Genomic DNA, 26,029 nt, shown 5'->3' with positions numbered 1-26,029 from the left:
ACACTCATGGAACAGAGATTAGAGTGAGCTGGAAACGATAACACAAGCCTTCAGCTTGAAACACCTAAAGGAGAGAAAACACAGCCACAGCAGCACTGCAACATGGCATATGATGTGCATCAAGTGACACGAACAACGGCCAAGTGTGACTCGGACCACGTTAAATAACCTGTCTGTGAGGGACAACAAAATCCCATGTGCATCCACCATTTGAACTTTGATTTCTTAGTTGTAGAGCCAGTCTGCAGAGCCACACCTTACCAAGTTTATAAGTGTAGGTGAAGGGTTATTGCAGTTGTGTGAAATGTCACGCACATCATTGTGTGACTAGTCACAGCAGGGTTTCTAATTATACATAGAAAACATTAGAAGCTGCTGTTTTGACACATGCCATTCAGCAGCAGTGTGTTTCTGGCTTTAATTATATGTTTCTATATCACTGCATTAAGTTGATGGGACTGGTTTCTTATGGCTTGGTGAATTGTTGTCAGTACAACCCAGTGAACCCATTAATAATGTTCAAACAGGTCTCCTGGTCCTTTCGCCCTTTGTTTCTAGACTGTGGCCTTGGCAGTAGCTTCGGGCACAGTGTGTAAAATGATATACCAGCTGACCCAGATTGTACCGCTCATTGACGTGCTATCAGTGCTCATCCACAGTTCGGGGACAGCTGTTCTATCTTTCCAAAGAGTGCTCACGTTTCTAAATCACAATAGATAAAACAGTTATTCTGATTGGCTCTGAAGCTTCTTTGTCAACATGCTGCCCCTGTTGTGTCTGTATGTTATAAATAGAAGATAAAGTTTTAGTTTAGGCGTCACCAAAGTCAGCGGTAATACCAGGCAGGCTGAAAGTCAAAGTAGTGTTAATGATTCATGAAGAACGCTTCATAACATTTACACATTCTCCTCGTCTGTTTCTTCCCTTGAGAGATTCCTGGAACGTTGTGTGTAGACAGGTGTATCCCACATGGAAATAACAGAATCTAAAGTTGGGTCCTTTAGGAAGTTTGGAACTAGCAGGATTTGTACACCACTGAGCGGATTTGGTGTATTGCACATTTCTTATCTATGATGGTCATGAAAAAGTTTTTTAAATTTTTGTAGTCTGTCAATAATCTGCAAGTCCATGGTCTTCAAATTGACGGCGGTTAGAGTTATATATAATAATACCCAGTCGTCAAGTTTAAAGTGAAGTTTTTAAAGAATTTATCCAAACTGTAATCATTGAAGTTGTGCTAACTAATTGAAGGATCAGTTGAATCATAAGCACAGAACACAAAGTGTCAATACAGATCTAATATGTCGAAACTTCCTTTTAAAAAATCATACAGAAAACAAAAATTTGGATCAAACTTCTCCTAGTTGCTGTATGTGAGGGTTAAATTTTGCTTGTGCAACTGTAAAATCATCAACTTTTAACTTTCACTGTTCTTTATGGAAACTTCCAGAAGCTTCACCTTACAGTTTGTCCAGAACAGAAGAACAGAGGCACACTGTCTGATATAAACACACTGTGTTCATAGTCACACTGAAGCTCCCAAATGGAAAATGCTTATTTTTTAAGTGTAGTTACTTTTGTAGGTACGTTTTGCTTAAACAGACAAAATCAGTATTTGGTTTTCTTTTTTGTAAAATATGTACCTAGTCTTGTATTTAGTATTTAGTATTGCCTTTTACCCAGCAGCTGTTTGCTCAGGATGATTCATGATTTTTGTCTTTCTGCTGAGGTCATGCTTAGTGAGCGCTGTGCCTCTAAATCTCAGGGGCTATAATGGTTTTAGTCTATTGTTTTCCTTCTCCGCTCTTACTACGAGACTCGAAAGTTCTCTAAAACTTCAATATACATCTTTTAAAAAAGCTTAATAACTTAATATATACAACCATGGTAATTATAGATAACAAAAATATTAACAAAATAAGGAAAAAACACATTTTAGTTAACTGAACTAAAAAATAGACTAAAAGAAAGAAAACTAAAACCGATAAAGCCATCCAGGAAAATTCTTAGATTTTTGACTTTGTCAGTTTAGTTTGGCTGATCGGCGAGTGGATATTTTTGTCTTTATTACTTCTCTTTTGAGGGAACCCACAGAAGTTTCTTTAGGATTTCTGATCGAAGCGGTTCCCATTCAGTTTTACTTGCTTTGTCTGAGTCATGATTATCAGGGATATTTGTAGGCAATGAATCAGCACACTGATAGGAGTCTTCACCTTTAGTCCATTTGTGTCATACTTGTTCTCTCTTTTGTTCCTTTTTAACTCTTCCTTCTTTGACTGGTATAAATATTTTGGCCTCTTTGTTCCTTCACACCCTTTTTCTTTCGTACACTGTTTCTGTGCCTTCTTAGTCTGTATTTTCTAAATGTTTTAATTCTTCTCTTTTGGAAAAAGCTCATACAGGGTGTTTTAAAAGACACAGGCATCTGTTAGTTTGTGTGCATCTTGTCTGTGCGTGCGCACCATTACACAGCCCACGGGGCTGACTGTAAACTGCTGAGTTCATACTCGGCACTGAGTGGACAAAAAAAATCAACCCTCTTCCCAGTTTCTGCCGTAAGATTGGCCCACATAGCTTTCCCTCCCTCTTCCCTCTTTACAATTGGGTCTCAAATTCAGCCCCTCCCATCCCATTGGTCCTCCTGGGGTTGTTGCCTGGTTACATCAGAAGCTCATATATTTGAGCAGAGCTCTGGATATTTACTGCAGCACTTTTGGAGACAGAGTGCAGAGTGAGGCAACCTCACTCACTCACACACACACACATCCACACTTGTTCATAAATTCAAGACACACACCGTTTTAGAGGACGCTACAGCATGCACCCTGCTGACACCGTGGCTCTGTTGCTAGACCTGCTTGTACTGACGCTGACACCTCAAAGTGCTCAATTGGGATAACCTCTGAATACAAGGTTGATCTACAGACCTGCCAGGTACTCGAAGAAGGAAGGAAAAACTGAGGGTTCAGGAAGAACAAGCTTAACAGCTGGATACTGCTGCTACAGGAGATGTGTCAATTGGTTAACAGGCAAAAAGAAGAGAAACACAGAGATCGTGCAGAGTTTGGCTAAAAGTCAAGCTCGCTTCTCACACTGGACTTCAATAACCTACAGGTTGGCTTGCTGAGTACAGTGGAAAGACGAGAAAGAAGATACTCAACAGAGAAACTGACAGAAACTGAACCGCCTACCGGCTTGATCCAGTGGCATAAAAACCCCAAAGCTAAACAAAAAGAGTAGATCACAGTGAGAGGAAACACAGCTGGGAAAATGAGAATGGCCTGTGACATTCTGCTGCAGAGGTAAACATCAGGGGTTATGTAACTCCTGTAGTCTGACTGGAATGAAAGATTTCATGGATGAATAGATGGATGAAGGAGAAAGCAAATATGTGGTTGGATGATTGATGAAGTGAATAAAGAGAAGAGGTGGGGAAAAGTGGATCGTTGTGATCGTTGTGATCGTTCCCTGATTGTTTGAGGGAAAATGACTGTAAGAAGCAGCAGGAAGAATAGTTGAAGTTTTGATTTAGGTATGAATTGGTGGAAATGTTAGGAATTTAAAACATCATTGTACATGGAAAACTGGAGGGGAAGGAAGATAGTTTGTGCTTGTTGCTCAGTCTTTATTTACCAGAGAGAAGAAAGAGGAGCTGTATAGGAGTCCAGAGGAAGTATATACTTGACAGCAGATTTTTTTAAGTTATGTAATCTGAATATAAATGACACAAGAGTGCATGATGACAGTGTGTCAGCACTTTTTGCACCATAGAAGGAAAGAAAAGGCAAGTTAGTAGGGAGTAATTAGGCGTGTGGAAGTTTATCGACAGAAATTTTGCTAACTGATTAAAGTAAAACAAGTCTTGATGTGCCAAATGCCAAACCCCTGTTTCCTTCTGCTCAGATGTAAGGATTTTGATGCCGTTCAGCTAATGATTAGCAATTAGAAGATGTGACCTTGAGCTTTTTCTTTTTAATGCTGTTACCTCACATTTTACAAGCAAATCTATTTAGCAAGAAAATAATCATTGATTCATTTTTGGCTTTTTCTGACATGGAAAAGAATGTGAATTAAACCATCAATATGGAAAAATATATATAATGCATAGTTAGATGTAAAATAATCAAAACAGTGAGGGTATCTGTAAATGTGCAAGCTCTCAACAATGTTGCATCAGTTCCTCGTGACTGGTGAATGGTGGAATGAGGAGGATTTGTTGGGCCAACTTAACCAAAATCAAATCAGTATTCTCTGATGGCCAAACTGCTGCGGGACAATTAAGAGAAAATGAATGAATCTGAGCTGCGCAAAGCAAATGATGGAAGGAAACAAATGAGCATCATGGAGGCAGTGAAACAAACAGATGTTACATCTTTGACCTGGTCTGTGTTTAGGTTGCGATCTGAATACAAACATCTGTGACGGATTTTTGGCGCTTCCACGAAGGACTATAAATGTTTACAGTTTCAGACGCAGCCAGGAGAGCTGTTTATGAGATGTAAGATGATGCTTATGAAGAAGAGTGGGCAAGTGAGTGTGTGTTTCAGGTTGTGCTAAGGAAGGAAAGGCTTATGCAGGCAAGGTGTATTTATGTCCGAAGTGGGTAACGAGCTTAAGCAGTGAGCTATGTTTTGTTGAACATGCTGGTTTATAAATATATATGTATGTGTGTGTGTGCGGGGGCTGCTGCAGTCACTATTACCTCCCAGCCAGAGCAGAGCCGAGTCAGGTTTGCTGACAACAGCACATCTTTAAAATCATATCTCACCTCTAACTTACCTTACGCGCGCACACACTCGTATATTCTTGCCTTTGCATCAGAAGAACCATTGAAAATAATAAAAGTGGGTAATTGATTAGTTATTTTATTCTTTAGTGTCATCACTGATAATACAAAGTCCCTCTGCTCTACTTTGCAGTAACCCACAATCTTTTAGCTGTTTAGTCACCAGTCAGCTGACTTGATGGCGCTAATACACAGCACAGTGGTTCACCTCTGCAGTTCATGCTCTTATCTGTGCAAAACTGATACCGGTGTCCTAAATTTGTGATACACACAGGGTACTGTAATGTTTTAGATTTCAGATAATTGCACAAACTCAAAATAGAGTCGAGTAAATACTGCACATTTCATCCACATTTCTCAATGATTTTATCTCCTAATACCTGAAGGTCACGCCCCGTGCTGCAAGTATAAAATGTGTGATTGCGAGATAATATTAAATCTTACAAGTTTTTCTCCATTACTGAAAGCCAATAGGAGATATTTTTTAAAACAGCTTTGTTGAATAATGATTGAATTACCTCAGCAGCACGCACAGCAGCAAATGGAAGGATAGCTTTCAACACAGATGGAAATAACAGTCGTGTTTAGACCGTGGCAGTGCTGACTGAGATAATCCTTTGGTGGTAAATCAGCAGTAAATATGTTATGAATGTATAAATATTGCTCTTCACAAATGGAAACCCATGTAATCCAACTGGAGAAAAATGGCCAAACGTACATGATAGTTTTTTATTTATATTGATTTATTGATATTGATTTATATCAAGTTAAGAGCTGAGTTGTGATGATTACTATAACCAAGACTACAAAGTTTACACAAGAGTGCTAATTGTGGTGGTGTGTAAGTTGGACTGTGTCCACTGACCCTGCTGCGGGAGAGATGTTTCTAGCAGAGGGATCCAGGGAGGAGGCAGCAGATTAACCTGATGCGATCTGAGTGATTCTGGCAAGCATCCCTTTTACTCTGACGCGCTCATCTCTGCACCTTTAAGACGTAGATAATAATGCAGTTAGTAAAATCAAAAAAATCTGTCATAATCTGTTTGAATAATACAAAGTTTAGTGGTCATCATATATGTAGAGACTAAATGTAAGTTGAACTATTTATACTTTGGTCACTAACAAAGGGTTTAGAGTATTAATGCCAACAAATAGCCGTAAAAGGTGTGGTTCCTTAAAATGTTATTAAGGGCTTATCTGTGTCTGCCGTCGAGGCTTTAGGAGCTGCTCTAATCCAACTACTTGAAGCAAAGCTGTGTGTGTGTGTGTGTGTGTGTGTGTGTGTGTGTGTGTGTGTGTGTGTGTGTGTGTGTGTGTGTGTGTGTGTGTGTGTGTGTGTGTGTGTGTGTGTGTGTGTGTGTTCTGGTTGACTCATTGTTAGGTCTCTGCAATACGAGCGCCTTCCTTTTTGTCTGTCCTGCCTTCACACTCACTCATGATCAAGGCTACATTCTCAGGAAGGGAATGTCGGATGTTTGCTGCCTTCATAGTCAGTAAGATGGAAAAAAAAAGAAGCAAAGCGGAAGAGAAAGGAGAGCTCAAGAGATGCAGTAATGAAACTAAAAAGGCTTTTTGGGGTTGAGTGAGCATGAATGAAAAGAAACAATAGAGTGATAAACAGAAGCAGATTTGATTTAAAACATAGCTAATGGAAGACAAACACCCCAGAGAAAGAAAAGAGAGGGAAAGTAGCAAGAAGGAGAAGAATAAAGAGAGGGCATTATGGTTTCCTATCTGCCATTAATAATTCAGTCATTATCGATCAACCTGAGCACTTCTTGTAGCGTTAAAAGTGCGTGTGTGTGTGTGTGTGTGTGTGTGTGTGTGTGTGTGTGTGTGTGTGTGAGAGACAGACCCAGAACACACATACACATGAAAGGCTTGCATAACGTCAGCTGTTGTTTTTCTAATGAGTCGAGTTTGCCCCCTTGACTGACACACACACACACACACACACACACACACACACACACACACACACACACACACACACACACACACACACACAGCAGAAGGTCGTTCGCATTAAGTCCAAGAGCACCGACACGTCTTAGGTAGGTGTGTGTGTGTGTGTGTGTTAGTTATATAAATCCTGGCGTGCCTGTCAGTGGGTGTGTTTGTGAATCAAGTGATGAGACACATCACAGCCAACTTCTTGTTTCATGCCGTGTACACATGCACACGCACACACTTCCCTGCTTATGGAAGAACAAGTATGACATTACATACACAACTGTCTATCTGATCAGCAGGGTCAAGCAGAGCTCTGTAGCCTAAATAACAATCTGCCCACTCAGAGTGGCGCCACTGACTAAAACTGTGCGCGTGATACATTTGCTGAAATTGTCATTTCAGGGCATCTCAGACATCACTGTGCTAATTTTTACATGTTTTTCATTGATTTCACCTCTACTACCTCAGTGCTCGATCCCTGCTCTGTCTCACTAATGCACGTATAGAATACACAGACATACTCATTGTTAACAGCATTGCTAACATTCTTCTTCCCTGTTTTGACTCTTGCGGCTCGACACCCGCCTCCTCCAAGGTCAGTGCGGGACAGGAGTCGAGGAGTGCGTGATGTTCTAACCTTGTTGTGCTTTTCCTCTCTCTGGCTCTACAGCTCCCACCTCTCCCCTATATCCATCCTGCCTGCTGACTCTGCTGAGTAAGTCTCCACATATTCACACACACTCTCAATGGCATACTTAGACATAAACTCACGCTAACATACGCATTATATCACAACAACTTATCATAAACATCATAAGCTGTAATAAAATATGTACTCAATAATTCTTAATATTATATCCCGCAAAGGCATTTCATGTTAGAATATAATATTAATGAAACTGCAAATAATCAATAAGAGAAAGACAGAGCCATATTATATGTTAAGCGTGATGAGGCAGTCAAATAGCGTTTTCTCAAGAGGCGAATAAAATAATAGAAATCGAGATTGATGTGCAGCCGCTGCTGAGACAAGTGAGTTTTAAAAACTGTACAAGGTTTAGAGGAAGAGACGAGCAGGAAGGAGGAGAGCCGGCCTTGTGTTTTGATTAGGAAGCTTAAAGTAAAGCGTTTTGCATGGCGTGGCACTTTGACGGTCTCAAGGACACGAACTGCAATCACATGACAGTCAGGCCGTCTCTTCGACGCTGCTCAGCATGGACGCAGAATACAATTATTTCTCTTTGTACAGCGCTTTAATGTGGGTTTACTTATTAGACTTAAACAATGAGGAATTAAACATAAAAGCTGGAATTCACTACCAGCAGTCAAAGGAGTTTAAATTGTCACATGTTCAGCTGCCCACCAATTTGACAGAAAATAGTAAAGATGGTTTTAAAAGAAGAAGAAACACATGATGATGGAGATGGGGAGACAGTTTTTTGCTGTGCAGATTTTAAAAAAGCAGTTTAATCTATTTTCATAACGCACATGCCAATAAAAAAAAGTTTCCCTTAAATTTAAAAAGAGGGACCCTGCAGGTCCCACCGAGTTTCCCTGTTGGGAGGTAAAAATTTGGACGCTGTGTGAGTGTAAGTGCTTCTTTCTGTGTCTATGTAAGTAGGAAAGAGTGCAAGTGCATCATCTTTTACTGCTTATGTGTTTATTTCTGGAAGTGGCTGTTTGTGTGTGATGTGCAGTGTAGTTATTATTGTAGAGCTTCCTGGAGGTGGAGGCGAAGTTTGAGTGTATGTGTTCATATATTGACACCTACATTTCATTTATCTCAGCTCAGTAGCTTTATGAGTTTCTGCCTTAAATGGACATAGCAGAAAATCCCCTACAGCTATTTTTCCAGCATCAGGTACTCGATGTGTTAAATTCATGCGTATCTACAGTACCTGGGACAACTTGGTGTCACTGTCTGGACATTTACTTTGAGGATCAGCTTAAGGAGCAGAAGTTATATGATAGAAAAATAGAGGAAAAGTTGGAATAACACGTGATGAAAGCAGATGAAGTGAGTGAACAGTTGGTATGGGGGAGTTGGGTCTTTTCCCATTCAACTTAGGCTCTGCTGCCGTCTAAGCTGGAACAGTGACAAAACTCACAGACTGCATGAAGCCAGAGTAAATGAGGGAGGAATACATTATGATCAAACAAACATGGTCCAGTAATTGAAGCCAGATAGATAGAATCTCAGTAGAGCCGGTGGATCAGGCGTTGCATGTCGGTGCAGAAAAGGTCAGCGTGTGACTGCCGATGTTACCTTTTATAGGCTCTAACATCCCCTCTTTTTTTCTCCCTGACTCCATATTAATCCTTTTAGACCAGGGCCGCACCATTGGCTTAATAAGGACTTGTTAAATAGCTCAGAAGGGGGGGAAAAGCACTGAGTGAAAATGATGAATATTATTCACTCTTAAACTTCAATAAATGTCTCTTATATGTACCTAATTACTATATAAAGATGAACATATAAATGCCATTTATCTGTTAATTGATCAGCAGAGGTTCCAGACACAGAGGTAGTGCTAAAAACAAACATCTTAATTAAATCTGGAAAAACAGCCCTCTAACCTCGTCAGTGTAACTGAACTAAGGATGTCATGTTGATGTCAACAGTTTTAGGCATTATGTGAGCGTTTTTAAAGCATGTATACTAATCACTAAAAAAAACATGTTTAACTGAAGGATTAAAAAAATAGTGATGGTAGTGCTGTAATGTTGGGTAGTTGTTACTCTGCAAATCAGTTTTTATCTTTTTAGGTTTTTGATACATCGTGTCCTACTGCAGTTCAGAAATAAATACATACACAAGCCTAAATAGTGCGCATGATTCTGGCAGGTGGACGACAGATGGAACTTATCGGTCTCCAGCTTTGACTATTTGCAACATGGTTGAAGTATTTTCGTTTTGGTTATCAAAACAGTTGTTGACGTCACAGACTTTTTCTCTGCTCGATAGAAGTCAGAGAAACATGCCCAGCATCTTGGGTGTTTGGATTATTGCTGTGGCTCGTTTTATGTGGATACTTCAGGTGGATAATGTTATTTTCAGGTTATCTATTTTTGTTTTTCTGTGGAGTTGTTGCACTGAATGAACAGGAAAAAAACATGGTCACTGGATCTCATGCAAATTAGTTATGTAAAGCTTGGAAACTCTGCTTATCCTCTTTAAAGGTAGTCTGAACTCTTTGGACAGTGGTTAGTGTTAAACATCATTTTAACTTGTATTTCTGCTTTGTTTCCCAGTATTATTCAGCGGACCATCAGGGCTGCAGTGGAGCAGCACTTCTTTGATCTGAAAAACTCCATCGACCAAGACCTCAGCAGGTACGACAGCCAGGGGTGAGAGTGCAACACAGGCAGACCTGAAACCACAAAGTTTCTATGCACGCATGAATTAAATGTCTGTTGCACTTTGTAGTTGCACCTGTTGGTACAAACATGATTGCTCAGTGTTTTAAAGTGGCATCAGATGACTCTAAAGAAGCATTTCCAAGATAGCAAATCTCATGTACAAAGGCACAAAGCCAGCCAGATGGTTCACGTTACAGATAAACACATTTAGAGGTTACTTTAGCATTATGCTACTTTGCATAGCATTCCCCTGGATACAAGTTATGAATTTATATTTAAATAAGGGTACTTTCATTGCTTTATTAATCTTTCCATTGTGATATGTTAGGGAGAGTCCCAGTGAGCCTGCAGACCAGGGCTGTGATGGAGACGAGGAGCAACAAACTGACCCTGAAGACAGTGCCTGCGACACAGAAGGGGGTACCCCACTCACACAGCCTGAGCAGCACATCCAACAAAATCAGCGAGAAGCGCAGGTCAGTGGGGGGACGTCATGACGTGATAACCAGAAAGGGAATCTTTGTTTTAGTTGCGCGCGCTGCCTGTTACTGTAACATTGGCCGAACAGCAGCTCCCCTGTGTTCAAACAGAAAGTGACATCAGATGATAAGACACAAAAGAAAATCGTAGCAAGCTGCTGTGTGGGCTCAGAGCATGCTTCCCATAGCTAACCTCCTTCCCATCTCAGTGTGTCGCTTCATTCCAAGGCGAAATGTGTTTGATATTATCAGCACAGGCCCATCTTTGTTCTGCTCTGATCGCTACAATAGCTGGAAATTTACTGGGAAAGCAAGAAACAAGAGGGTTGTTTAACAAATGCAAACACGCAGACACATTTAGTCATAACTAAATGTTAATAAGGTCATTTTGTACTTGGAAAAAGTGCTGAGTAGCTTCTTTCTCAAGGTTTGGCGAACACATTTGCCACTTTTTATACCTATCATATGCCAGGATGCTATATTAAAAAACAAGGAGCTACTTTCAAGGGCTTTGGAAATTCTTGACCTTGCTTTCTTCACATTTTGGTAAGAATAGATACGAACTGATAAAATTATTATCCAGATGATGATGCTTTGAGATGCATTATCTGTTTAACACATTCTGAAGAGTAGTAATGTTTCTCTTTATTTTCAATATCTAGTTTTAGGCAGACATACACGGCACATATTCTTTGTATTCCTGTGCACATCACATACATTTTTATTGAAGCTGTCTCATTGGAAATCAAAACCCTGTTACTAGTGCCCCCCATTCAGCCTTACTGGCTTTTATCCCAAGAACCATGTTAGCTTCCAGATGGAGGGGTGAGGAGGAGACAACATGGTAGGCAGGGAGATGAGAGCCACGGCTGGAGGAGAAGCTGTCACAGAAACAATAATCTTGATCCAAGTCCTTAAATAGATCAGCCAAGAGCCAAAGAATGACAGCTGCTCCACTGTACTACATCATCACAGACATGCATGTATTTACACTGGTTTTATGTTTAAAAAGTTGTATAGTTGTGCCATGTGCTATTAACAATGAGTTCAATATGTGTATGTCCACATAACATACACGCTGTGAAATGTCTTCTCATTTATGATGAGGACTTTTGTGTTCCTACAGAGTCGTCTGTATAGGTTCTCAGTCATTCAGGTGATGCTAGTCTTAGAAACTTGAGGGGGGGAAACAGAAGGTATCTGGACGTCTTTAAGCTTGTGAAGACATTTCATTCTCATCCAAAACTCCCAAACTCTCTTTCAACGATGCCAATGTTCACATTCTGGACTGAAAAGACAGATGGCTTGAAAGAGGAGTAAATGAAAAAGATCTATGAACAGAAATGGTAGCTTTTTCTTCCTTTTCCTGTAGCGCCTACTCAGCTTGGTTTCAGTCATTTTCCATTACAATTGATTACCAACTTATGTGCATGAGGTTGTTATAGCAACGTCCTGTGACATCTTCTGTATCTGACACAAAAATGCATGTCGCTCTCATGACTCATCGAGTGATGCCACTGACTAGCCAATCGGTGGCATGCGGTCTGTTAATGTCACGTTTTCGCCTCAGACTGCTCGGAAGCTGAGTAGGTACTAAAGAAGTGGTACCCGTTATTACCAGCTAGTGGAAAACCCTAAAAAACGTATTTAGCTGAGCCAAAAGCCAACCTGCCTTGAGAACCCTTCCCAGGTTTTTCAAATCTCACTCACAACTTACCTCAGATGTGAGTCAGTAGGTCACATGATAGGGTGGGGCAAGGTTTCACAGTAGTTTCACCCTTAACTTCCCTGATGGTATTAAGCCACACCTTTTTTCCCACCTTGGCTCGTGACAATGCACATGACGTGATTAATACTGGGTCAACGACTCTCCAAACCACCTCCAAAGAGAACAACCCCCATGTTAAATACGTGGGACTCTCCACCTTTTGTTTTCAGGACTGAAAAGCCTCACAAACTTCAAGAAGTCCAGTAACTTTTTCAAGGTTTACAGAGTTGTTGAAGTGGAGCAGAGGCATTTTTAACCTCTAATTTTTAAGGAGCATTAAATTCTTAACTATTTAAGGTGAAAGAGCTTTATTTAATGCATTTATGATTACCTCACTGTATTCTGGGTATTTTGTGAACATTTGATCTGTTGGAGTGCTACATCTCTGTGTTGCAGTGTTTTACTTATTTCTGTTAGACTCCAGTGTGTAGCTCAGTTTGTGTTCTTGCCCATTCCTGTCTCTTGCTCTGCTTATTCCTGTTTAAGTTAAACAGAACATCTTGCTGTCCTGTCTTTTTTCCTCCAGAATTCACTGGACTCTGTCCCCACCCTGGAGGAGAGCTCAGGAATGGACCTGGATGCAGAGTCTGTCACCGATGCAAAGAACAACTTAAACACTGCCAGGTGAGCTGTTTACTTCACAAACACCAGCTGCCTGGATTTACCCTCAGAGTTTAGTTTCGATGCAAAGCAAACGAGAGGCAGCAGTGTTGCCGTGCTGATCAGACACTTGCCTTCTGCAAATTGCTTTGACACGCTGTTTCAACCAGAGCTCACATTTTATGCTGCATCTGAAACGCATCTTTATCTCAGTCTCTCTCACTCCCAACACTTATTCACTTTTGCTTCCTTCTTGTGTATCTTTACATGTCATATGATGATATTACACCCCCAGCTTGTTGTTAACAGCTGTAGTGAGTACACCGCCATCAATGTGGCATGCAGTGTTAAAACTGACAAATGCTGCTTCACACCTATTTATTTAAAACAGGCAAAATACTGACTACACAAAGCACTGATTTTGGTTACAGCTTTGTGAGTTTTTTTCCTCGTCGAATTATTCGTGCAGCGGAAAGATTTCTTTGTTGTGTGACTGTGGTGTGACTCTTCGTCAGCTGTTATCCAGGCAAGGTTTCAGGAAGACTAAATATGGTGAGAGTGATATGATTGGACAGCTTTTATAAAAGTACACTTATCCAGATGAGTCTGTACAGGGGTACCATATTAGTACTTCTTGTTATTGGACCAAAGAGTACTGAAAACGTACATCCCCTGGTGGAGTGTTAATGTGTTTATCTCCTTTATGGTTTCATTTTGAGTGTTTATCTAATTTTATTTCATTCTAATCTTCATTTTCAGGCAGGACAATCAGCCTCTTGTGACGATGGAGCACACTGTCACCATAAGCTGTGTAAGTGACAGGATGTGGAAATGTACACCTTTCATAGACTGTATATAAACAATGGCTACAGCCATGGTTATGTCATCCACTGGCTTGGACCTTCACAGTAAAGCTTTTAAGTATCTGTTAAGGCCTTAATTACACGGGCCTACAGAGCAGTCAGTGACCCCATGGAAACCAGCAGATGCTGGGGGAAAATGTTTATTCCCTGATTTGTTGGCAAGTGGTTGCTGGAAGTTGCTAGGTGAAATTGGTTACAAAGGTGCTGGTCTGAAAAACACCTTAGGCCAACATTCCTTCAAACACTTGCAAATTTACCTTCAGTTATTTGGTCCATTTTCCTTATTTCTTTTATCTCTTATTGATTTTATTTTTTTTTACTCCTCCAGGACTCCAGTTCATGTTGCTGTGATCACAACGCCAACACCAGCCAGCCCAACAGGAACCACCTGTCACCATGCCAACCAGACTCCTCCCACCTCCAGCTTTTTCCCAACAACCAATGGGAAGGTGAGTTCCATCATATCCTGGGAATTCCAGCTTGCTCAGTGCAGCATAAATATTCATAGAAAATTAAAGTGGCATTGGAGAAGTTATGCAGAGGAACAGACTTTTAAAACTTTAAATTAATTTATTTTATCTAATAAAAGTGACATAATGGGAAAAGTTAATTTCATTTAGATTGTTGTATGAATTACTCTTACTTAAATATAAAAATTATGGAATATTTTTACTCTAAGCTTAAATATGTCGCTGAGATCTCAATTCAAACCTGCTCAGTTGGATAAATTCTCTCATATAAGTGATGAAAAACTGACGTTGGTGGCATTTGTTTGCAATTAAACACAACACACATTGGATGAATGCTGGTGAGTGAAGTTATGAATGACCTCACTGCTCCTCTTCTGTGCTATCTCTCTCCCTGTCCCTCTTCCTCCTCGTCCTTCTACTTCTCCTCCGTCCATCCAAACAGCGTCACCCCCCTCCCATCTCCACCTCCCTCCCATCGACTTCTCATTGATGCATCTGCAAAAGGAAGGCCAAGGTAAGTCATTTCATAAGCGCCCATTCACCAGTCTACCCCTCCCTCCTTTCACTCGTCCTTGTTATTGTTTTTAATGGTGGTCACGGGTGACAACAATAAAAGAAACTATATTAAAATATAATTAAAATAGCCTCGGCTTTTCAAATGTGCGCGTGGTGACGCTGATCGTGATAAATCCTTCCCTGTAACATTCTTCCCTCCATCAGATTTCATGAGATAGCAGGCGAACTTGTTTTTTCTTTCTTCACTCTTCCCTCTTACTTTTTTAATTTACACTTTGATTCTGCTGCTCTTATTGGTCACGACCCCTCCTACACTCTCTCTTCCTCCTCGATTCAACTTGGCAGCATAGCACTGACTGTAAATACACCGGTAATCAGGCTTAGCGTGAGTCAGCAGGTATGGAAGTAAACAAAATAAAATGTTGCTGTACATATCTGTCCATCATGATATGTATAACACCTCTCTCTCTCTCATGCACTTGCTAGAGAGGGATTAATCATCTGGCCTCTCCCTTCCTTCTTGTCCTCTTTTTACTTGGCTTGATTCCTCTCTTTATTTCTTTCCGTCTTCTCCAGACCCCGTCCCAGCTTTTAAATCCTGGCAGGATGACAACGAGAGCGGAGAGGCACAGCTCTCCCCGCTGGCCGGTCGCATGGTTCCTCTCCCTCCACTCCCCCTGGAGGAGGGTGGTGAAGAGGAACAGGGAGAGGGAGGGCAGGATGACTCCCCTTCCTCTTCCCGCTCCCACCCTCACCTGCTGGCACGGCGCTTTCTTGATTTTGGTGTGCACGGTGCCCAGAGATTTCTCCAGCAGGATCTGGACGCCACTTCACCCACCAAAGTACATAGGTATGATGTGTAGCTTATTCACTGTAAGACTGGTGTTTTGGGAGGGTTTAATGGTTATAATGACACCCACAAATCGTTATCTTTGGTCTGAGACCCGAAGGGTTTTTTTGGGTTGTTTTTCTTTTTTGGTAGTTCTGTCATGCTGGGGGGGGTCGCTGTGGCTCAGGGGCTAGAGTGTGTGTGAAAGTGGCTTGTAGTAAAAAGCCCTTTAAGGGCTGAGCTGGAGTCAAAAAGAGCCATCAAGTACCAGTCTACTATTTATCCTCAGGCCCAGGCGAGCATCGTTTGGTTCCAAAGAGGCGATGAGAGGAGGAGATTCGGTGATGCACCAGCTCACCAAAAAGCTTCAGCATCTGAAGAAGAAAATCAAACAGTTTGAAGAGCAGTTTGAGAAGGAGAGAAACTACAAGGTAAAATCAGAACTTTAATGGTTTTTTTAGGTAGTAATTTAAAAAAAAGAAGAAGAAAAAACTGCAGGAGCCAGTCAGTTATTGCTTTCTTCAGGCTGTTATAGCAAACAGTCATCTTCCTCTGCATCAGAAACACCAACACATTGTTTAATTGCTTACACTGTCACACATTCTGAAAATGTAATTTTGTATTTGTGTCTTAGCTGTTGTTGATGTTTTCGGTGAAATGCCAACTCTTGGTCTCTGTGTGTCCCCCCTCTTCTCTCTGCAGCCTTCTCATGCAGATAAGGCAGCTAACCCCAAGGTCCTCAAATGGATGACTGACTTGACCAAGATCCGCAGGCAGATTAAAGGTACAACTACGTTTTGCTGTCGGCATGCATTCATGTGTGCTTGACGGGGTTAGAGTGTCTGTATGCCATCCTGTTCTGTGCTGGACATTTTGACCCCACTTTCAACCTTTGACTTTTTGTGACAACATGGCATGTATGCTGGTCTGACAGACATACGCAGACATGCACGTGCTCAGGGTCAACGTGGCTCTCACATGCGTGGCTCCCACCCTACAGTGTGCTGGTGCGTCCTTGTGAACCCACATTCATTACCTGCAGGGTGAGTTCAGTCAGGTGAAGCAGCGGAAAACACACAAAGGAAGTATTTGAAAATATTTGGTCAGAAATCCCAAACTGTGGTTGCAGAAGCTTTTGGTTTGGCTGCCAGTCAGCATGTCCAAAATCAGATATTAAAATATAAAATGTATAGAAATTCTTTTCTGCCGGCGGATGTTTCTCCTCCCGTTGTTTCACCACACTGAACGAACCCTGCAGGACGCCCGTCCACCTCCTTCCTGTGAGGTGCCGGCTCTCCTTTATGGAGTAACGCAGCGGCCAAAACATTTGTCACTGTTTCAAATCAAAACTGAAATCAATAATGTGAGAATCCGCTCTTCACTTTCCTCCTTCCTCCTACTGCCCAACGACCCATTGATTGATTGATTGACTGATCGGCCAACCAGGACGCCAGCACCACCTTTTGCCCAGAAGCACGTTGAGGCACCAGGCTTTGATCCATTCACACAGATGCCACCATGCTCCCTCCTCCCCTTCCTCCTCCTCCTCCTCCTCTATCTGCTCACCTCCCCATCACATACTCACCCCCCCGCTCCACCCCTACTCAGGCCTACTCAGCTCTAGACCGTTTCACCTCAGTAAGTACAAACCCCTCAGTAAGTAGACATCTCAAACACTACTGACAGTCACAGCGAGGCGGCTTTGTGAGAGCATCTTGCTTCCTTGTTTCGGTGTCTGCTGAAACAGCTTGTTGGCATGGGATAATTAATGGAGAGGTGGTGAGAAGTGTGAAGCATCATGATGAAATTACACATTTATGGTTCTGATTTCAAAATACAAAACAAGCTCTCTTTTTTGCCAGACATTTTGGGTCTCTGACATGTTAAAAATGTTGGCAAACTGCAAAAAAACATGTCTAACTGCTGGTATCGGTTCTTTAAACAAGAATGCTGCGGTGCTGAAGGTGCAGAAGTGTTTCACCTTTACAGCCATCAGGGCCTTTTGAATTTAGTGATTTTACTGTCTGGAAAAAGTTTGCTCTCTGTCTTTGGCTTTGTATGTTGTTGTCACACTGTCTTCTTTCTCCTTATTTCTGATGGGTTAATTGTAATCGTGACGGATAAATTCCTGCATGCCTTAACTGACTTTCTCTGTTTTCTACGTCTCTCCCTCTCTCTCTATCCCTGCCCTTATTTCTTTCCTCTCTCCTCAACGTCATGTGTTCATCCTTCCCCAGATGCCAAACACCGTGCAGAGACCGAGCTCGGCCCTCAGACTCGGCCCCGCAGCAACACCTTGCCCAAGAGCTTTGGATCCACACTGGATCACAGTGCTCATGACGCAGCAGGGGAGCTCAAAGGCCCGCGGCCTACAAGGGAGGAAACACTGGAGCTGATCCAATGCAGAGTCAAAGACAAGAGGGAGGAGGACGGCTGGCCGGATGATATCAAGGTAAGGACCAGATATTTTCCAGCAGAGCCACTGCACTTATCCAGGGCTCCAGCAACAGGACAAATAAAAAGGATGTGGATCAGATATATAGTTGTCAAGATGGGGAAAAAGAACAGAATATAACCTATAGAGTTTTTTGGGGTTTATGAAATCCTTTAGAAAAGGTCTGGTGTAGGTTTACATACCTAGCAGAACTAAACATGTCCAGTTTTATTGACAAAAACGTTATTTTTACATTTCAATTCATGCTTTTAAGTTCTACAGGAAGAGAAGAAATCTTTTTGATGGACATGCACAAAATTTATAGACTACAACTTACAAACTGCTGGTATATTGTTTGACTATAACTTTAAGGGTAATTTAAATAGTTTGATTGTGAACTTCTCCCATCACCAGTTTAAATACTAGTTAGTTAAATGTATTACTTTTGTTTTATTAACATACAATGGCAGTTACCTGCTGGTTCAGAGGTGTTGCAAGGCCATCAGCCACTAACAGGGCTCTGCACTGCGACAGGAAGTTACAAGCAAGTAAACAAGCAAGATGGAAAGTAAGCAGTGACGACGCAAGATTCTGCAGCACTTTGATGCAGAAAATTAGCAAATGTATGAAAGCTGTTTCAGAATAAACTGACCCACAAGCGCGCGGCAGGTCACCTCAGCTCGGTGATGTGCAAGCACATTGTGCTCGGGCATGTGGACGCGGGCCTGTGCTCTGATTGTGAGGCCCTACATTTCAGCAAAAAATTCTTATGTTTTTAACTACACGTACATTATTTCTACGTCTCTGTGTTTTAAACTAGTCGATCTTTTTTTCCCCTTCCTCACATTTAATGACTAGTAATATTAAAACCAGGAAAGACACTGTTGAGTGTTAAATATCTGTGCATCTCTGTAGAAGATGACAAAAGAGCAATTAACCTGTGAGAAGACTGTCCTGCAGAAGAATCTGCTGCACTACGAAGGGCTGCACGGTCGACCGGTACGTTCAAAAACCTAAATTCTGCAAAGATTTGTCTTTGCCTTAAAAAGCAAAAAAGAAACCCCTTCTAACCAGGTCTGTCGCTTCACCTGTCCTTCTAGGTGACCAGAGAGGAGCGGCTGGTAGTGAAACCTCTGTACGACCGCTACAGGCTGGTCAAACAGATGCTCACCAGAGTCAGCATTACACCTGTTGCAGTAAGTTCACAATCTCCACCAGAGACACAAAGTTAGCAGCACTCATGGAGCAGACAACGGATCAACTGCATCTACCTTCCTTTCCCTCCTCTAGGTATCTCCATCTAGTAAGAGGCGGAGTAAAACCCTGCAGCCAATCATTGAGGGTGAAACTGCTCACTTTTGGGAGGAAATTAAAGAGGAGGAGGAGGAGGAGCAAGAGCAGAAAAGTGGAGGAGAAGAGGAGAGGGATGAGGAGGAAGAAGAAGAGGAGGAGGAGGAGGAAGAGGGAGAGAGCAGCGGTGGTGAGATGCAGAGCCCCGAGGTTATCATGGCCATCGACCCAATGACCTCGAGTGACGGGCCCGTGAGCAGCCAGAACCAGTCTGACCGACAGAGCGACTGTTCAATGAGAGAAAAGATGGAGGAGGGATCGGGGAGGCTGGCGCTCGACCTGCGTCTGTCCAGCTCGAACGCCTCATCCATGTGAGAGCAAAACACACGCAGACGCATTCATGCGACATTAGGGCCTAAAAACTGATGTGTTGTTACGCTGAAATTTTGCTCAGCTGTTTATCATTTTAGAAATACTGAATTTGGGTGATATTGTGAATTTGAATACATATTTGTTGCAAATGTAAAGGTCTACAGTTGTTCCTCTCAGTGTAGCTGCAAGTTCACTGAGCCTCTGCCTTCATCTCAAAGACAGGAGAAGTGTAGCCTGCTGTGTTCATTACTAAACCCTGGAGAGGAAATGTTCACGTATCCTTCTGCTTTGCAAACTGTGCAGATACAAGCAGGAAGTGTGACACAGTTTTCACACAGGTTTCAGCAGCTGAGGTGTAATCTGTTTAACGTGTCACAGGATAATGCCTGGCATTAACATACATAGACTCACACCTCTGATCAGCTCAGGTTCCTGAGTCCAACTGTGATGTGTTTCTTATAGGTTGTGACTCCTGTTTAGGTCACTTCCTGCTCACACTGGTCACCTTCTCTCTCTGAATTCAAGTTTTAATTTCTGGTTTATAAGCTAAGTGATTATTAGTGTTAAAGAGAGCAAATGTTGCTGAGAATAAAGCTGTTCTCATGTCTCCACACCACTGTAGTGTTACGTGTGGTTACAGCATCCTCTTCTATCCCATCATCCTCCAGGCCAGAGCTGCTGGAACAGCTGTGGAAGGCCAGAGCAGAGAAGAAGAAACTGAGGAAGACCATCAGAGAGTTTGAAGAAGATTTCTATCAGCATAATGGAAGGTAGGTGGGACACACGTTTATTTAAGGAATGAAGTCCAGCTACATCACATATGTTCAATGATTTCAGCTTTGTCTTTTTAAACTCAGCAGAGATTGTTTATTCACTGAATCAGGACAACCTTTATGTAGGATGTATACATTTGTGACGGACTCCCTTTTCTGTATTCCATGCAGCTCTTTTCTGGTCTCTCACAGCTTCTCTATTGTGAAAAAATAAATACCACACCTTCTGACAGGCAAGTCTTTGTGTTAGAGCTTTGTCTGTCTGGATAGATCAGCGAAAAACAGTCTCAGCCTGTGTGTGGCAGGTAATTTGGCCAAGCTGTGAAAATGAAAGCCAGGCGGGGTGTGAGAACCATATAGCGAGGCAAAAAAAGTTTTTTTACCTTCATGATATGTTCGAGATGTCACATCCTCTCACTGTCGGTACAGTGATCCACTGACTAGAAAGAGCAGAAGTTTCTCCGAGATCAGTTTTTAGTCAAGAAAAATATCCTTATTGAAGCTCCACCTGCTTGGCAATAAACACACTGCATTTCCTGCCAAAACAAATTAGCTGAAGTGAAGGAGCAGCTGGATCAGGTTCACCATGCTCAGCAGTAACTTAACAGGTCCGACATGGCTGAAAGCGACCAGCAAACTGAAGGGAACGGCAGGGAAATTCAACTAATAAAAAGTCTGCGTTTCAGATGGAAGCTGCAAAAGTGCTGAGAGCTGAAAAATAAAAACATAAAACCTCACAACAGAAACCTCACAACTCTGTCTGCTCTCGTTCCCCTTTTAGAAATGTTCAGAAGGAGGACCGGGTGCCGATGCTGGAGGCGTACAGAGAGTACAAGAGGATCAAGGCCAAACTCCGCCTGCTGGAGGTCCTCATCAGCAAGCAAGATTCCTCCAAATCCATCTAGACCCCTTCCTCAAATATCCGCTGTCCCCGCACACATCAGCTGTCATCACTGCAGCGACGCTACGCCCAGGACGTCTAGCCTGTCATCACGCCTGGAGAGTTTAACAAAGACTGCAGCCAACAGTCCAACACACAACAAATGACCTCCTGTTGGTACCCTGCAGCCACATCATGGGGAAATTAAGTCAGCTCTGACTGCTTTTATTAAAAAGTAAAAAAATAAAAAATAAAAGTGCCACCGAAATCGTAAATACGACATATGGTGTAGCTAAGCTACAAATAGCCTCACAAAAATTAAAATGGTACGGAAACACCCAAAATATTCACAAAGAGAAACACATAACTGACTCTGCCACATATCAAACAGAAGAATATTTTAGGGCGGCTTCAAGTGTCATTTCCTCAAATTAAAAAATGGAATGACATCTCAAATGTTTTTTTTAAACTTGTTAGTGATCCAATCTGCCAAATGCCTGCAAGTGTGTGAGGACAAACACTGGAAAAGTAAAGCCGTCATTTAATGTGTGGCCAAACCGAGGTGCTTTGCCAAATATCTGAAACCTAGGTTTTAGTTGAGCATTTTAAAGTTAAATGTGCGTTCTTACAACTTTTTCCCCCTGATGTGAATGCAGCACGGCCGCTGGTCAAACTTAAAGCAACTTCCATCATCCATCCCCGCTGCCTCAGTCTGCATATCATCTGAAAACAAACAGCAGTTTAAATAAAAAAGACAAAGAGAAACTAATCACTGTGTGTATCATCATCATCATCATCATCATCTCACCAATTTGACTCAAGACTCTGCACTCGTCTCTCACCTCCTGGTTTTCTGACCAGGAAGAAAAAGGCAAAAGCATTTTGACTATTTGATTTCAAGAACATTACTGTTGTCGTCGATCTTTGCGTTTCTGAGGAATCTCATCGGACAGCTCGAGGACTGGCATTTTAGACACTCTTCACTCAACACACTTCGGATTCATCTGGAACGTCTCGCACTGCGCTTCAACCTCTTTCACTTGTCATTTTAATAATAATAGTCTAACATCCTTACATCCTGGATGCCTCACCTTCTGACTGATTTTAAATATTCATCCACAAGATTTCAAAGCCGCTTTGTTTTAAAAAGATGATGTACACCGTACAAGATTTATTCCAACAAAAGTATTAATTCTTTTCGTTATTTTCTATTCTTAGGCGTTTTCTTCTACTTTTTGTTTGCATTTCAAAAAACAGTGATGTGGGAGCATCTTGCAAAAAGAAAAAAAGAAATGCTGCTTTAAGTCTTTCGACAGTTCCCAAGGCCTCATTAAACAGAAGATGCTCACAGGAAACAGCTGTGACTTGGCTCCTTGTGTTTCATCCGTCTCCTGTTCAGTTTGCCACATTGTAGTTCCTGAGTTATGGGTGATAAATAGGTCTGTGTTGTTTTTCATCTGAGAATCCAAAAGCATGTTGGCAGCGGGCATTAGTAGTCTTGTGACTAATCTGGAGGTTTTAATTGAAATTTGAAGCTGAGCAGATCATTTGTATGTTAGCATGATGTCCTCAATACTGAGAGAGCTGAGGGTGTTTTTAACGAGTGAACGGTCTTTAGGTGTGCCTCTGACCTCCGGTCTGCAGTTTGATTTCCTGCTGGCAGGTCAAAGTAGGGCAGGTGAGGGGAACAAAGTCTGATTTGAGCTCTTCTTTTATTGTTTCCAGTAAGAGTCGAGGCGTCACAGCGTGCTTTAAAGTGTGGGACAAAAGTTTCCGACAGTCACTGAATTTTGGTTTTAAGCTGCGAGCTCGTCAGTCAGCTGTTTGTCGTTTTTCTTCAATCTGCACTTGCATGTTTTAGGCGCACAGGACAAAGCTGACGCACAATTCTCTGCCTGGTTCAGAGGTGGCTGCAAGTCTGTCTGTCGGTGGGCATTCAAAGCTATGAATGAGGTGAACCTTTTATGTTGTGTGAAGATTATTAGGAGTGTGAGAAGTTGGGACAGTTGAAGTTAAAAAGTTTGATGTAAAAAGATGTTATTTGCACAGCATTCACAGAATGCAGCCCTTTTGTGTTTTATAATTTTTTTTCCATTTGTATTTCTAGAAATGAAGCACTACTTCTATACAGAAATTATACTGTACATTTAATAAAAAAAAAAAAAAGAAATACCCGAAGGAATGAATGTCAAAAGAAATGTTTAAATTATTTCAAACATTAAGTTTGGCCCCCTTTGGTTTATTATTGTTTGTGATGCCCTGAGAATGTGTTTTTTATTATTATTATTAATATTATGAATACTGCTTGTAGTATCATAACCATTATTTTGTGTGGTAACGACAATAATAATCCTTTTGTATGTACTCACTAACTGTAAAACCAGCTGTAGACGTTAGTCTGGCACTGTGGCGAGACGCACATGAACCTGCTCTGTTTTCTGAATTACTTTGTTGCTCTGTGTAATATAAGCTAATATAGAAGCTGTACTGTAGTGAGCTTGCATGGCAAACAAGAACGTAATCATATGAAAAAAAAGTCAAATTGTTTCCATTATTTGTGCCATGAAGAAGCAGCAATAATATGTTTGTGTTCTCTTTAACACAAAAAAGCATTGTGGGTTTGATCCCGAGTGAACATTTGAGGTACGATGTTTTCGGGGTTGGACAGTGTGTTTTTACCTCTGCGTCACGCCGGCACTGCTGAAATCCAACGTATCAATAAGTCTGTGAAACTAGCAGGGATTGAAAAGCCAATGACAGATGTATCATCTGAAAACATTCCAGTTTTTATCGTCATCAAAAAAGTGAAGAAAAGCGATCCACCGTCAATATCTGAAGGGCTTTTATTTCTGTCGACTTGTTTTTCATTGTGCCTGTAGCAGAGTGGTAAAATTCACAAATGTAAATGTATTCTGTCGGTGTACAGTATGCTTCATCTCACACTTACCCATCTGACGTGCATGGTTGTTTTACACACCAGGAATTCAGAGCAAAACTCCTCTTCAAAGACGTCTCCTAGGTCCTCCTGGAGATACTTTAGAGATTGGACACATTTTTACTAACTGATTATTTAAAGTGATTTAAATAAAAGTTGTCATGAAGTTAGTTTAAAAGACAGAAATTATGTTTTTCCTTTAACTACAAACAGTCTGAAGTCAAGAAGAAAACCTCAGGACATCCTTGAGATGGGATTTTGCTATAAATTCCTTCAGTCGAGATTTCAGGAGGGATGTGGCATCAGACGCTCCCTCCCATTTCCTCCAGTCGACCTACACGTGACGCGTTTTAACGCATTAATATATCGTATGCATCTGTAACTGTTTTCTTACTTTGTGAATGCTTTTTCAGTTGTTCCTTCATTGACGAAAATGAGAAAATACAATCAGTAACAAACATTTACACATGAAAATAAAATTTACAAGCTTGCCACACCACTTCTCCCGACTGTTTTATTTTTTAAATGAAATATACTGGGACCAGGATGTCCCCTGCAAACTTGCCCTGAATATTAAATAACTTATGTCCATTTTTAACAAACAAATCCTTAAGATGACTCATTTACCACTTTTAGCATTAAAACCCATCCAGGTTACAGACTGGTTTTGTACTAGGTTAAATTAGAATTTAACCAGCTCTGCAGCCATTTTTCATCAATCTATGCTAATTTTTTAAATTACTTTAATAAGTATTTAATTTGTCTTATTATCACGCAAATATGATTTATAGCGTAAACAGATGCATAGACATAATGTCACTTGTCTCTGATAATTTTTCTTCTTCAACATTATGTGTGATGTTCTCCAATTGCAGGCTGTAGTTCCCATAAAAGTAGTTCTATGCTCTATACATCTACAAATGGATAGCGTAGTAGTAAGACCACGCTCCTTTGGAGCAGGAGTTGCAAGTTCGATTCCCACCCGTTCCATTCTATATACAGTAAGGGAATCTTATAACCTTAGACCTATGAAATCTTCAATACCCAACATCCACAGTTGATGGCAAAACAACTAATAGCTCTCAGTGTTCGTTTGGAAGAAGGGACTGCTCCCACTGCTAGAGACTGACGAGGTACAAAACACATGCTACGGCAAGGGGGAGCCAGGACGCCAGGTCAGGGGGAGAGATCATCACCCCCACCCGAGATTGGGTACCAATTAAACAAAGAATTACATTTGTTGAGCTCAGGCATCAAAGGTACATTTTTTATTTCAAAATGTCAGTGATAATATTAGTGTTTTCTCAAAACATCAAATAGATGCGAGTAAACTAGTAATCTGATTACTGAAAAATCTGACCAACCCTTTATCACAGAAACCTTTTAACCTGATTAGGTGAACTACAAATTAGTAATCAGTGACCTCTAGTGGAAGCTAGAGAACACATATGCTGCACAAATACACTCTTCCTTCCCTTTTTCCTGCAAACTACAAGTCAAACATACCAGTTAAGATAAGTTATATACCGCCCTTTGTTCTAATTTTGTTGAGACGTCTCACACAGTCAACCATTATTGTTTTTAAAACATGTTTTAAAAGTACAAGTTGTGTCCTCCAAGTTTCACAGCCTATGAGATCCCACAACTCGCATCTATTTGAGAAAACACTAATATTATCACTGACATTTTGAAATAAAAAATGTACCTTTGATGCCTGAGCT

General features: G+C 41.3%; 1 protein-coding gene across 6 annotated transcripts in view; it reads left to right on the top strand.

Annotated features, from left to right (window-relative positions):
* The window catches only part of fam13b (family with sequence similarity 13 member B), a 68,976-nt gene extending 44,502 nt beyond the window's left edge, over positions 1-24,474 (top strand). The window contains exons 8-24 of one of the 6 annotated variants that reach the window (XM_085415341.1): positions 7,410-7,454; positions 9,992-10,072; positions 10,428-10,575; positions 12,873-12,970; positions 13,706-13,757; positions 14,138-14,258; positions 14,722-14,793; positions 15,372-15,645; positions 15,914-16,055; positions 16,327-16,408; positions 17,071-17,262; positions 17,862-18,076; positions 18,974-19,057; positions 19,159-19,254; positions 19,349-19,719; positions 20,389-20,490; positions 21,275-24,474. In XM_085415341.1, coding sequence (XP_085271467.1) covers positions 7,410-7,454; positions 9,992-10,072; positions 10,428-10,575; positions 12,873-12,970; positions 13,706-13,757; positions 14,138-14,258; positions 14,722-14,793; positions 15,372-15,645; positions 15,914-16,055; positions 16,327-16,408; positions 17,071-17,262; positions 17,862-18,076; positions 18,974-19,057; positions 19,159-19,254; positions 19,349-19,719; positions 20,389-20,490; positions 21,275-21,398 — 2,299 coding nt within the window. In that variant the 3' untranslated portion in view covers positions 21,399-24,474. Of the gene's footprint in view, positions 1-7,409; positions 7,455-9,991; positions 10,088-10,427; positions 10,576-12,872; positions 12,971-13,705; positions 13,758-14,137; positions 14,259-14,721; positions 14,794-15,371; positions 15,646-15,913; positions 16,056-16,326; positions 16,409-17,070; positions 17,263-17,861; positions 18,077-18,973; positions 19,058-19,158; positions 19,255-19,348; positions 19,720-20,388; positions 20,491-21,274 lie in introns of all 6 variants that reach the window. The other 5 variants (XM_085415334.1, XM_085415353.1, XM_085415346.1 and 2 more) reach the window with 5 other exon arrangements.
* Positions 24,475-26,029: the final 1,555 nt, after the last annotated feature.

Source organism: Rhamphochromis longiceps, linkage group LG2 (genome assembly GCF_057381845.1).
Source record: "Rhamphochromis longiceps isolate RC_006_pf linkage group LG2, R_longiceps_female_GT1.1, whole genome shotgun sequence".
NCBI lineage: Eukaryota > Metazoa > Chordata > Actinopteri > Cichliformes > Cichlidae > Rhamphochromis > Rhamphochromis longiceps.
The sequence above is the reverse complement of the archived record's forward strand: the minus strand, read 5'-3'. Positions and strand labels throughout refer to the sequence as shown.